Source organism: Salvelinus sp. IW2-2015, linkage group LG27 (genome assembly GCF_002910315.2).
Source record: "Salvelinus sp. IW2-2015 linkage group LG27, ASM291031v2, whole genome shotgun sequence".
NCBI classification, from domain to species: Eukaryota; Metazoa; Chordata; class Actinopteri; order Salmoniformes; family Salmonidae; genus Salvelinus; species Salvelinus sp. IW2-2015.
Window position 1 is genome coordinate 32,812,688 of NC_036867.1, and position 13,755 is coordinate 32,826,442.

Sequence of the window (13,755 nt, forward strand, 5' to 3'; positions counted from 1 at the left end):
GGATGTCCTGCAGAGTGAGGAAAAAGTGCCCTGTGTGACACAGTGCGAGGCTTTGTCTCTACCGTCATCAATACAACCATACATAACGCCCACAGGGCCAGCCTCTCCGTGGGCTGATCAGTACAGCCCACAGCCCACAGCAGCCCCAGCCTTAGCCTGCAGGAGGCACAGCAGGGGAGCTCAGAGCCATGGTTACTCCCACCAATACCCTGTTGGGCAGCAAAGCCATAGGATCCAAGGAGAAAGAGCAGTGTGGAAGAGTAGAATGACTTCACAGCCGTTTAGGCCTAAGTACTGTAGTGGTTCATTGAGGTCGAAGCAGTTGATCTTTGACTTAACATTTCAGCACTTACAGTGGGGCAAAAAAGTATTTAGTCAGCCACCAATTGTGCAAGTTCTCCCACTTAAAAAGATGAGAGAGGCCTGTAATTTTCATCATAGGTACACTTCAACTATGACAGACAAAATTAGAAGAAAAAAAATCCAGAAAATCACATTGTAGGATTTTTAATGCATTTATTTGCAAATTATGGTGGAAAATAAGTATTTGGTCAATAACAAAAGTTTCTCAATACTTTGTTATATACCCTTTGTTGGCAATGACAAAGGTCAAACGTTTTCTGTAAGTCTTCACAAGGTTTTCACACACTGTTGCTGGTATTTTGGCCCATTCCTCCATGCAGATCTCCTCTAGAGCAGTGATGTTTTGGGGCTGTTGCTGGGCAACACGGACTTTCAACTCCCTCCAAAGATTTTCTATGGGGTTGAAATCTGGAGACTGGCTAGGCCACTCCAGGACCTTGAAATGCTTCTTACGAAGCCACTCCTTCGTTGCCCGCGGTGTGTTTGGGATCATTGTCATGCTGAAAGACCCAGCCACGTTTCATCTTCAATGCCCTTGCTGATGGAAGGAGGTTTTCACTCAAAATCTCACGTAACATGGCCCCATTCATTCTGTCCTTTACACGGATCAGTCGTCCTGGTCCCTTTGCAGAAAAACAGACCCAAAGCATGATGTTTCCACACCGCATGCTCACAGTAGGTATGGTGTTCTTTGGATGCAACTCAGCATTCTTTGTCCTCCAACACGACGAGTTGAGTTTTTACCAAAAGTTATATTTTGGTTTCATCTGCCATATGGCATTCTCCCAATCTTCTTCTGGATCATCCAAATGCTCTCTAGCAAACTTCAGACGGGCCTGGACATGTACTGGCTTAAGCAGGGGGACACGTCTGGCACTGCAGGATTTGAGTCCCTGGCGGCGTAGTGTGTTACTGATGGTAGGCTTTGTTACTTTGGTCCCAGCTCTCTGCAGGTCATTCACTAGGTCCCCCTGTGTGGTTCTGGGATTTTTGCTCACCGTTCTTGTGATAATTTTGACCCCACGGGGTGAGATCTTGCGTGGAGCCCCAGATCGAGGGAGATTATCAGTGGTCTTGTATGTCTTCCATTTCCTAATAATTGCTCCCACAGTTGATTTCTTCAAACCAAGCTGCTTACCTATTGCAGATTCAGTCTTCCCAGCCTGCTGCAGGTCTACAATTTGTTTCTGGTGTCCTTTGACAGCTCTTTGGTCTTGGCCATAGTGGAGTTTGGAGTGTGACTGTTTGAGGTTGTGGACAGGTGTCTTTTATACTGATAACAAGTTCAAACAGGTGCCATTAATACAGGTAACAAGTGGAGGACAGAGGAGCCCTTAAAGAAGAAGTTACAGGTCTGTGAGAGCCAGAAATCTTGCTTGTTTGTAGGTGACCAAATACTTATTTTCCACCATAATTTGCAAATAAATTCATTACAAATCCAACAATGTGATTTTCTGGATTTTTTTTTCTCATTTTGTCTGTCATAGTTGCAGTGTACCTATGATGAAAATTACAGGCCTCTCTCATCTTTTTAAGTGGGAGAACTTGCACAATTGGTGGCTGACTAAATACTTTTTTGCCCCACTGTATATAATTAGTACGTGAGTTTCTTATCAAGTGCAGAGAAAGAGAGCGAGAAACAGACCCATCCCTTTGGTTAAGTACATATGATAAGTACTGTAAAGTACATGTGAGGCAAACTAAGTTGCTGAGGTTTTGTGATTGAGTCAGGGACTTGTTTTTGCGGGTGGGCGTGTGAGTAGGGGGGATCCTAATCCCTAGCGTCTGCTGTTGTTTTTCATGCCTGTTGGGTTGAGATCAAAAACTCAACGGCAGTAATCATGCAAAATTGTCTGGCTTTCGCTTCAAAGAGAACACCAACATTAGTTTTACTCACTTTCTTGTTTTGTATAGTTTGTTTCATCACTTCTAGTCGTTTTTATAAAAGGGAACTGGGTTATCTTTGATGGACTGAGGATACAACACAATGTCTCTGAAATAAATGAGACATTTAAACTGTCACTTAAGAGCACATGAGTCTAGACTTGGCATCTGCATGAGGCGATAGTTAGAAATATCCCCCTGCGTTAGCAGATTGAGCTCCAACACCATCGGAGCTGGTGTARAGTGGGGAAGATGTCTGAAGACCGGCAGAAGTGGAGAGCCTTTGTTGCTGCCCTATGAGCCAGCCCAGTCGTGATGTGAATGAGTGAATGAGTGAGTGAGTGAGTGAGTACATTGTAAGATAATCTGACACACATTAGCTGGGCTAGGCAGTGGGCAGTAAGGGGGGTCTCTGGAACCTGCGTGATCGTAGGCCCACCCACATGGGTAAAACCCCCGGGGTTTAGAAATGTAATCTCGTTTCATTATGACTCTGAGAAGCCCACTACGGACCCTGAGTGTGGGTCGATCATTCCTAGCCTGCCTCTGTATTCGTCATTAGGTACTAGTTTGGCGTATCTGTTTTGTATAGACAGATTGCTATTTACTGGGAAAATTCCCTTAATTTTCAGCTGCTGCATTTATGAACATATAGATGTACATTCAACATGGTAACATTAATCTAAAAATGGCCTGAAGATTTTTGTAGTAATACTACCACATCATTTCTAAGATTGTAGTACTTATTATTATTTTTTCAGACAATCCCCACCCACACAAAAACACCCACACACACACTTCCGCCCACACACACAGCACACTCTGCCGCCCACATACACACTTCCACCCACACTTAGCTCGCAGACACATGTTGACAAAGACATAAGATGCTCATGGCATCGAACACAAAAACACACACAAAGTAATGGGTTATACATTACATACAAATATWATTTTTCACTTAATAACAAAATATTGAAAGTAAGCTATTCACTTTTCTAATGTAATAGTGTGCAATGCATAACACCTACATACGTGTTCATGTCTGTCGATATTGAATTGATCATATTCTAATTGATGTGTTATTCATGTCCTGCATCTTAACCATTTTGAGACCAGGAAGCTTCCTCTGGTGTGTGGGGYGGTGTTATCACAGGGTAAGGCGAGGGGATGACAAGCGCACACGTGCGTGGGTGTCGGTGAAATGTGTTTGTAATTGATACAACAGTGAAAATGTACAGAACACTTTTAAAAAGAACACGTATATAAATCTGAAATACAGAGGCAAATGGAAAATATATATGTTATCTCATCTCTAAAAATGGACATATTCAAGGGAAAATATATAGCCTATATGTAGCCCTGTAATAGGGTGCATGGCAGAAATGCTGGGTGTATTCGGAGAGTGTGTGTGTGGCCCTGTGGCCTCTGATGTAAGGCCCCCCAATCGTGTGTGTGTGTGTGCGTGCGTGCGTGCGTGCGTGGGCTCTGACAGGTCAGGGCCGTCCACAGACAGGATTAAAGGAGTGGGTGTGCTGCTGGAAACTATCTGGGCTGAACTTACCTGTTCCCTGTTACCCTGGCCCTGCCTGGCTGTATGGAAAACACATCATTAAAACCACACAACAGCTGCTCCTATACTCTGTCTGTGTCCCGAATGGCTACCTATTCCCTATTCCCCATAGGGTTCTGGTCAAAAGTAGTGCGCTATATGGGGAATATGGTGCCATTTGGGACGCATACTCTGACTCAATTACCTATCCTCATCATTAATCTTCTTCATAAAATATAACGTAGTAAACTACTGTAAATAGTAGCTAGTCTGATCTTTTCTCTGTTCTCTGGTCTCATAGCTTCACAAGGATGGGAAATACAGTATATACTCCTCTACTCAATTATCCTGATAATTCATCTTCTTGGTAAAAAAAAACTTAGCAGCTAAGTTAGTAGCCTAGCTCTGTAAATAGATACTCATAATTATACATTTTCATGAAAAAAATTAGCAGCTGAAAAAAGTAGCTCTGCAAATATAGATAGTAGTTAGTAGGTGTATCATGCTTCTGAGTCTCTTTTCTCATGAGTACAAGAAATGTGCACTGAGAGTTTGTTCAGTAGCAGTGTGTGTAGATTCTAGATATTCTAGATCTATTTTTCAGGATAAAAACAAAGCCTAATCATCTCCCTAAGGCTGTACTGTGTGCTGTGGCTGCATGGCCTACTTGCCAGAAATAGCTCATTGATACAGAAGCAGATTGAGTTAATATAACAGTAAGCAGGAAGCTTTCTGTTGTGTCTCTAGAGAGAGCAATCCTTCCTCCTTTCTATAATTTGTGATCATAATGTGAAAATAAGAGTTCATATTCACATGACAGTGAAAGACACAGAATGAACATCTCATTCTATGAGTTGATTATGTGTATTGTAGACAGTCCATGCCCAAAGTGAAATGGGCAATGCACAAGTCTGAGAGTATATTTGGAAAGGGAGGAAAAGGGGCTGGTGCCAGCCAAAGATTTGTGTGGGTGTGTGTAAGTTCTTAGAGAAATGTTTGTGGTTCCCATGCACACATAGGACAAAGTCCCCCTTCTCTCTCTGCATATATTTCCACGTACTGCCTCAATACTGAGAGTAATCTGATGGGTAAAACACAAGGAGACACTAAAGTGTCATGGCAAGAAACTCTAAATAAATGTTTGCATAGAAACATCAATTTGCATATACTAATGTATTTTATCCAAAGAGTGAAGGAGTAAAAAAAATGTAAATCAAGAAATTAAATGATCAAAGAACCTAATTACATCATTGATGATATGAGCAAATCCTTATTAGTCTATCTGAAATGTCAACAGTTTCACTTCTGTACCGTCATATAGCCTATAGGGCGTTTTAGGGTCTACTCTACTCTCAACTCACACGGTCCCAGTTGACCGGCGCTGCCTGCCTCTGCCACTGCTGAGATGTGGTGCTTGGTATTCCATGCAGAAGCCTCCCACGCCCCTGTCCGCCCACGCCAGGATTTGCGTCACGCAGGCGCGTGGGAGTGAGCACTGTAGCAACCGCGGAATATCCCAATTTCAATAGCCGAGGAGGAGGGGGTAGGGTAGCAAGCAGGCAGCTCACACTCATCTAGTCTAGAGACGTTCAACACAATCTTATTTCTATTCAAGGAGGCGAAGGAGGGAAGGTAAACGTTGTCAAAGAACGCGAGGACTTTTTAGGCCAGAGAGCGCGCTTATTAGGAAATTAGAGAGCGTCTTTTGGATCTACCGATTTTTGTACAGTTTCTTCAGTTACAGTTTATGGCAGTTCAGGCTATACTGTAGCTGATACATTGAAACAACTAGATAAAGGAAACGAACGGGGACCAACGTTCACCAGGTATGTAGCAATTAAAATACATAGTTGGAAGATGTTATTGGACTATGACGATAATGTAACAAGTTGTAGCCTTGATAGAATGTTGCAGCACTGTTCTATTATTGCCGACAATGGTATTTTTACTCATCTTCCTGATGTGGATTTACTTGCAAGACCGGTTTTGAGTGACATTTAGTCTGGTGCTGGGTTACTGCATTTTGCATTGACCTTTTTACGTTGTGTGTTTTTTAAACGAATTTCTTTTCTTTTCTATTGAGCTAGATTGATTTGTGCAAGTATTCCATGATCGTATTGTCTTGATTCGCCTGTGTGACTGTGGTGTCTTGTGTGCCTCTTGCGTTTTGCCCAGAGGTTCTGACGGCAAGTAGTTGAAGGAKTGCAAGTGCAGACCTGTCATGAACTGAGGAATAGTGGATTAGAAGGTGGTGTTTGTGCAGTTGTTTGCGAACACTCTCTGAATTCACATCGAATATAAACAATCAAAATATTTTATTCACCTAACTAAAGGTCATTCAGCAATATCTAATTATTTGTGACATAGTCCTCTAACTTGCAAGAAATGGGTAGCTAACAATCCCTTGGCTAAAGCGAGTGGGGCCTATGTGTGTGAGAGAGATAGAGGCCACCTACGCATGCTGCAAAGGAGGATTGTGGCATGTGGTCCCATCAGCAACTAACAGGACTCTAACTGCTAACCGCCCCTCTTCCTTCTGCAGCCCTAGTACTGCAGAACTTACAAAGGAAACTCAGTCAGAGTGGAGGGAGTGCCTCTTCCTCTCTGTCAGTCAGCCAGCCAGTCAGTCACACACAAACACAAAAGACACACACACCCCACTCCCCAAAACACACGCATGCACACACACATACACCAACACTCTCTCGTCAGGCAGAACCTCTTGCCCATCCCGTCTTGTGTTCTCTCTCCCAGGCATGGCGGCGGCGTTGCCCAGAACCCTGGGGGAGCTGCAGCTTTACCGAATCCTCCAGAGGGCCAACCTGCTGTATTACTACGAGGCCTTCATCCAGCAGGGAGGAGATGACGTGCAGCAGCTCTGTGAGGCCGGGGAGGAGGAGTTCCTAGAGATTATGGCTCTGGTGGGCATGGCCAGCAAGCCCCTGCACGTCCGGAGGCTCCAGAAATCCCTGCGAGACTGGGTCACCAATCCAACGTTGTTTAATCAGCCTCTGACATCTGTACCGGTGTGTAGTATACCAGTCTATAAGTTACCCGAGGGGTCACCCACGCCAGTCAGCGCGGAGCGAGGGGTTAACAACAGCGCCCGTGGCGAGACCCATGTCAAGGTGCCGAAAATCATGGCTGCGACATGTCTGGATCCAGGAAAGCTGGAAGTGGCCAGGGACAGAGTGTCAGGGGGGTCTCCACTGCAGAGCGGCAGCGAGGGGCGTTTCTGGTCGGGTCACAGCAACGACAGCGAACAGAGCCTCTCTCCGTCTGACCGGGGGTCTCCGTCATCCCCCCGAGAGGGTCTGGAGGCACTTGACGCTGCAGCTTTGCAGTCTGTCCTGGAGTGTGTGGACCGGATGACCCCGGCCCTGGCCAAGAGCGACCCCGCGGAGGTCAAAGACCAGCTGAAGACCAATAAGAAACTTGCCAAGATGATTAGCCACATCTTTGATATGAGTGATGATGATCCAAGGAGAGAGGAGGAGATCAGGAAGTATAGCGCCATCTACGGACGCTTCGACTCGAAGAGGAGGGACGGCAAACAACTGACGCTTCACGAGGTAGGGATAAGAGATGGGATCCTTTTGCAGTACTAGGCTAGTCTGCTCAGTGGCAGGGCAATACAATATAAAGTGACAAACCTCAGTTCCACAAAAAAGGGTAGAAAACTACAAAAGGTAAATCACCTGAAGAAAATGTGTGCGCTTGCTTCAGCCGTCTAAAAGTAGGTCGGTAGTAGAAGTTACAACTGAAGAGTTCACTGACAGAATTGTGTATCTACAGTTATAGTTGACAACGTGACTTATCATCTGTGTTCTGTCTTTCAGCTGACAGTGAACGAAGCAGCAGCCCAGCTGTGTATGAGAGACATGGTACTACTGACCCGTAGAGACGAGCTGTTTGGTCTAGCCAGGCAGATCTCCAGAGAGGTCACCTACAAATACACCTACAGGACCAGCAAGTAAGAGCCACTCTCCTCCACTGCACCTCACGCAACCTTGCTTGTTAGAGTTAACAATGCTAAGGGAAGTTGGGAAGCATGGGTGACTTATTTACTTGCTAAATACATTTTCTCCTCATGGTTATTACTATGTAACTAATTACTGTAATGTGTTAAATTAATTTTTTTAATGTTTAATTTTTATTTGTCATTTTTATTTAAATTTTTATGTAAATTTTTAATTTTAATGATGTAAAAGATCGTATGTTATGATTAATGTCATGTTCAGACTAAGCCTTCCATATCTTTCAATGTTTCTCTGCATACAAACTGAATTTATTTTCTTCTCCACACTAGGTCTCGCTGCGGCGACAGAGATGAGCCGTCTCCTAAAAGAATAAAAACAGAGGAGAACCTCTTTGACATCCAGGAGGCTCTGCAGGCCATCCACATGAGACAGGGCATACTGAGGGAACAGCTAGCCTGCGCCAAGTCCAAAGGAGAGGAGATAGTTGGGAGAAACCTTCAGGTAACATGCCTGAAAAGTGGATTATAAAATGTGAACATGGGCCTCCCGATTGGTGCAGCCGTCTAAGGCACTGCATCACAGTGCTAGAGGCGTCATTACAGACCTGGGTTCGATCCCGGGCTATATCACAACAGGCCGTGATCGGGYGTCCCATAGGGCGGCGCACAATTGGCCCAGTGTCATCCGGGTTAGGGGAGGACTTTACTTGGCTCATCACGCTCTAGCGACTCCTTGCGGTGGGCCGGGCGCCTGCAGGCTGATCTCGGTCGTCAGGTGAACAGTGTTTCCTCCGACACATTGGTGCGGCTGGCTTTCATTGGGGAGAAAAAGGGGTTATATATTTGTTTTAATAAAGTAAACATTACAGGAGACACGTTTATTTTACACTGTCATTTCTGAAGGCATGTTTTTGACAAGAGTAGGAGCAGTTGCTAACGAACTGTAAATGTATTGTGTTTTAACAGGTGCAGTTGGACCGTCTGTTAGCCAGACAGATGGAGATTCTCCATGATGCGGCAGTACAGGAGAGGTTACACACTCTGGACTGGAGGATACCTGCAGGGGCTTTGAAGTACCACAGTGAGGCTCCAGGCACCAACGGCACGTCGGTAGACAAAAGCACAGAGCATCAAGGTAATGGTACTGTCTGTCTTCTGCATGTCTCTATCCTCATGCTCCAAATTCACAGCTCTGTGAATCACCATTTCCAGCCTTCAAATCTTATTTTATAAGTCAGGGAATCATTTTGTATCTGTTTTTTTTCACACGTGTCAAAGTCAGGAGGAATCATAACTGTGTTAAGCCGTTAGCCAACCCTCAGGGACTCATCCCATCTTCATCCTTTTCTCTCTCGCACGGCCCATACTCCTGACAGCTCATTATATTCATGTTACCCATAATTATCCTCTCTCTGCACCTGTCATTAACTCTCCCACGACTGTTTACTTCCCCCGCCATGTTGCTGCCCAGGGGCGTCTCTCTCTCTTTCTCTCTCGGTCTCGCTCTCTCGCTCATATCTCCATCTCTCTCTCTCGCTCTTCCTCTCTCTCGCTCTTCCTCTCTCTCTTTCATCCTGTCTCTCCTTCATAAGCTATTAAAAGCACCTTATTCAAGTTGAATGAGAAGAAGAGTATAAAATATTTTTGGGCACCGAGTGGCGTATAAACTCGGGCCCACAGCAAAGATTTTGAGAGACAGAATGTTAATGTAATTGTTTGTATCGTCTAAGCAGCTGTAACAGCAGTGCCATTGGAATTGATCGTGTAATATGGAAGTGTGTATCTCAATGGTTTTATCCATGCCCTAATGTTTGTCTGTGTGTTTATGTGTATTTTCAGACGAGCGACCAATGAACTTGCGGATGGCAAGTAAGAGTGTGGCGGAGGGGGAGCTTCCCCTGGGGAAGCAGCTAGCCAATGAGCTCAAACGTTACCATAACAACCATAACACAGATGAGGCCAAAGCACCAGCAACAGGTACAGCACCACTCAGGCAAATTTATGTTCACTCTTGAGTCACGTATGTATTAACTTCCATACACGATACAAACAGTATTAGTAATGGTCTGTTGCATGTACACACCTGCCTACATTCAAGCTACAGTATGAGTGAAAAGGTATATGAGCAGAAAACACATTGCATGTTTTATTCTGATGATATTTCCTTTGTGTTTTACATTAGAAAATGGATCCTCGCATCAAGCGGCCAACCGCACAGACAGGAAGACCATTAAATCAGAACCAGAGGATTCCACATAGTGCCTCCCATCCTTCGTCTGTTTCCCCATCCGGTTTTAGTCATCAGTTACACTTTTTACAGTAAGCGTCTATCTCAGTCGAATCAATGGATACTAAAGCAAGCACAGCCACAGTAGAGCCTTAACAAACCAACGTTGCCTCAAAAAAAGCATTTATTTTCTTTCATTTTGTCTAAGGTTTTTGCCAAAGCGTCAAGACTAGAGCATAGATTCAGTTACGGGGAAAACTGAACAGGGATGTCCTTTCACAGGATAACTTTCATGCTGTATAGGTCTTTATGTATTTATTGATGTACATGATGTTATTTAAGAATGATGGGTAGGGAAAGTAGCCTTGTACCACCATCCTGACCTCCTGAGCTTACATTCTGTTTCGCCACATGAATTTGAATGAAGTTAAGTGAAACAAGAGTGCAGCGGGTCAGGATGGTGGATCAGGCTATATGAAAAAGAACAACGGGGGGAAAATGGTATTCTTTTTACCCCCAAAGCTATTTTTGGCTTGTCGTGTTCGATCGTTGGGTGACTGATGTACTGTAAAGAGGATTCTGTTTTAATCAGAGGTGAAAAGAGAGAGCTATCTGTAGAGGAGAAATTCTAGTTTTGCTTCCTGCTAATGTATGTAATGTATGTATTTATGAGTGGTACTGTAAATTAATCAGAGGCTGCAGAAATGTTTTGTGTATAGAACTCCAGTTAGAGTTCAGATCAGTGTTATGGGATAGGTTGGCCCGGGGACGGACTGGGACCAAAAATCAGCCCTGGCATTTTTTTTACTTTGAGGCCCCCACACCGGCCCATTTCTATCAAGGCCCCCATACCGGCCCATTTCTTTCTCCCTTGAGGCCCCCATTATTAGCCAGATCATGATAATTGTGCACAAAAGAAACTGTTTAGAAGGCCCACTAGGCAAAAAAATGACCAGCCCATCTGGCATTTGCCCGAAATGACAGATGGCCAGTCTGCCCCTGGATTGGCCTAGACATGGAATGGGGCCTACAGTATGTCAATCAAATCGAGTTTCCTTGATAACTCTGTCAAACACATGATCTTGTACTGTAAGAATGCACATTTGAACCTCAACACAACATTAATTGAGTTACCCATTTTATTGAGTAGGGCCCCTGGTCTGTTATTAGGGCTGGGTTGCCAGGGACCTCACGATACGATATCACGATACTTAGGTGCCGATTCGATATGTATTGTGATTTGATACTGCAATTTTATTGCGATTCAATGTTCCAAACATATTGCTCGCCATGTCTGCTGCATGGGGGTCGAGAGAGTCGTGAAAAAAGGTGTTTTGATCAGTCATGTGAATAAAAATCCCAAAAGGATGATGGCTCACCATTTTAAAAGAAGATGGATAACAAGCTATAGAAGGAAAAACACTGGAGTTTTTGCGCATGTACAGCTAACAAGCACAAAAATTATATTGCGTTATTGTCCAAAATAATATTGCGATATGTAACTGTATCGATTTCTTCCCCATCACTATCTGTTATATTGTTGCACTCCAGAAAGTTGTGTTTTAATACATATGTCAGTGTAGGACCGACAGGGCCAATTCGGGCCTGTAGTATTACAATAATATTTGCCTAATCCCAAAAGCAGGGTTTTGTCAGTGTAGTGTTGGTGTCAATCTCTATACAGTGTTTATGTGTGTAGAGCAAAAACCGGATAACTGTTGTTAGAGAGAACAAGTGAAAGTGTCTGGTATCATAAGATGTTAATGTTACTTAGCCTAGTAGTCTTAGATCCTACCAGTGTTTCACCTGTGACCACCAATGTATAAATCAAGATGTTCGTATGTTAGAATTAGCTCTCAGATGGTTGTTTAATGTTGTGTTTCCAATGTGTAAATCTGTCTTGCTCTAGAGTCCGCTGGTCTTTTTCGGGGTCACCGCAGTCACAACCGTTTTGTAATAATAGTCTCTCTAGCTCAATAAGACTGCAACAAATGCAATACTTTTGTAAGTGCTGTTTAAGTACTAAGTACATACTTTCTGGGCCCACTGTCTGTTCTGTTCTGTGCTAGGTGACTTCTCCTGTCTTCTGTACTGGTTTGGTTTAATCAGTGTCATGTAATGTTCACAGACCAACGCATGTCCCGCAGTGTGATAGATGGTCGAGATGTTAATGGTACATTGATTCATGTTCTTATCCCTGTTATCGTAAGGCATCGAGTTAGTCTAGGCTTGCCTACACAGTAGATATGCACCTGTTTTTTAAACACTAATATATTTTATTTGTTATACAGCACATAAACATTATTAAACTTTATTTTTTATGGCGGTTGTTATTCTCATTCATGATATAATATATGTCTGATACAGAAAGAAGGAAAATTATATTTTCTATGTTATCAGATTTTTACAAATATTTTATATTCATCTATTATTATTATGTCCTGCGATAAAATAACAACAATTACATTTTTTTTGTTATTATGTATTTTTTTAAAGCTAGACAGCTAAAATGTTCCATGGCAGAGAACCTACACTGGTATTTCTAAGGTAAAATGAGTGCTGACAGACAGACTGAATGTGGTCCAGCCACAACACTTTCTCTTCTTTAAAAAATAATGTAATGATGAACCGCTGTCTGGGGTAAAGCATTTGCATCAGCGTCATATTTAAACATTCTGAAACTGCCCGATGACTCACTCTGCTCACACTGACGCAGGTCATTTTCATACTTCACATCTCTCTCTCTCTCTCCATCTCTCTCACACACACACACTCCCTCGCTCTCTCTCCTCCCTCTCCGCTTCTCTCATCTCTTTCTCTCACACACACACACACACACACACAGATTCTCTCCTGAGATCAGGTCAACTCATCACTGAACACCCACACATGTAGCTCCCTCCCATCCTCTCAGTCTCAGCCCTATGTGATGGCCTCCCTGCCAATGCAAGTCACTGATGTGTTGCCATGGCAATAGTGATTGTAGGCGGCGGCACTACAGGCAGTGGGAGGGAGCTCAGCCCGGCTGCTAAACTGCGTGGGTGTGATCTGGTGAACGCGCCATCACCCCCGTTTAACAAAGCATGAAACTAACTGTGCTTGAACAGAGGTGGGTATCAAGTGAATTATCCCCTCATCTTCTCCAATAGTGCAACTAATAAAGGATTGATTAGTTAATTCTTTGTTTGTTTTTATTTGAACCGTTTTCATCAGAGTGTAAAGTCCAGGAGGTTGCTTTGTTTAAAGGGATAGTTCACCCAAATTACAGAATGACACATTTGTTTCCTTACCCTGTAATCAGTCAATGGACAAGGTGTACTTTGGTTTTATTTCAGCAGTGTTTCCCAAACTAGGGGCCGTGGCCCAAAATTAGGTTCGCGGGAGAAACTCTGAAATAAAATTGAGCTTGGTTCATAGAACCGGGGTTACGCTAGAAGTGATTGTAATAAACAGAGAGGTTTCTGTTTTCTTCATACAAATGTGTCTCTATCTTTTGAACCGTTTATGCTACAAAATACTATTCTGTTTCCCTCTACAATGCCCACAAACCATGCAGGACTCATTAGAACAGAGTGGACAAGACCAGGCACTAAATCAGACTGGGGGGGGAAATTATCTGACGACCTGATGATCTTCTGAACTTCCCAATACCGTTCTGATGCATTTCAGTCACTTCAAGCCATACTTCCTTCAGATTGAAATACTGTCAAAAGTACTGTCAGAATGATTTGTCAGGTGGAAAAACTGTCA

At 43.5% G+C, this 13,755-nt stretch overlaps 1 protein-coding gene across 1 annotated transcript; it reads left to right on the top strand.

Annotated features, from left to right (window-relative positions):
* The first annotated feature begins 5,211 nt into the window (after positions 1–5,211).
* On the top strand, positions 5,212–12,328 carry LOC111953681 (NGFI-A-binding protein 1). Its single transcript, XM_023973105.2, has 7 exons — positions 5,212–5,625; positions 6,554–7,371; positions 7,639–7,772; positions 8,109–8,280; positions 8,745–8,913; positions 9,618–9,755; positions 9,961–12,328. The coding sequence occupies exons 2-7, from the start codon at positions 6,556–6,558 to the stop codon at positions 10,035–10,037; spliced, it is 1,506 nt and encodes a 501-aa protein (XP_023828873.1). The 5' UTR covers positions 5,212–5,625; positions 6,554–6,555; the 3' UTR covers positions 10,038–12,328.
* The last annotated feature ends 1,427 nt before the right edge of the window (positions 12,329–13,755 follow it).

Bases quoted from the DNA above. Each gene is read 5' to 3' on its own strand.
- LOC111953681 (XM_023973105.2), top strand. From the start codon at position 6,556: ATGGCGGCGGCGTTGCCCAGAACCCTGGGGGAGCTGCAGCTTTACCGA. The intron at 7,372-7,638 runs GTAGGGATAAGA...TCTGTCTTTCAG, and splicing joins AACAACTGACGCTTCACGAG to CTGACAGTGAACGAAGCAGC. The intron at 8,281-8,744 runs GTAACATGCCTG...GTGTTTTAACAG, and splicing joins TAGTTGGGAGAAACCTTCAG to GTGCAGTTGGACCGTCTGTT.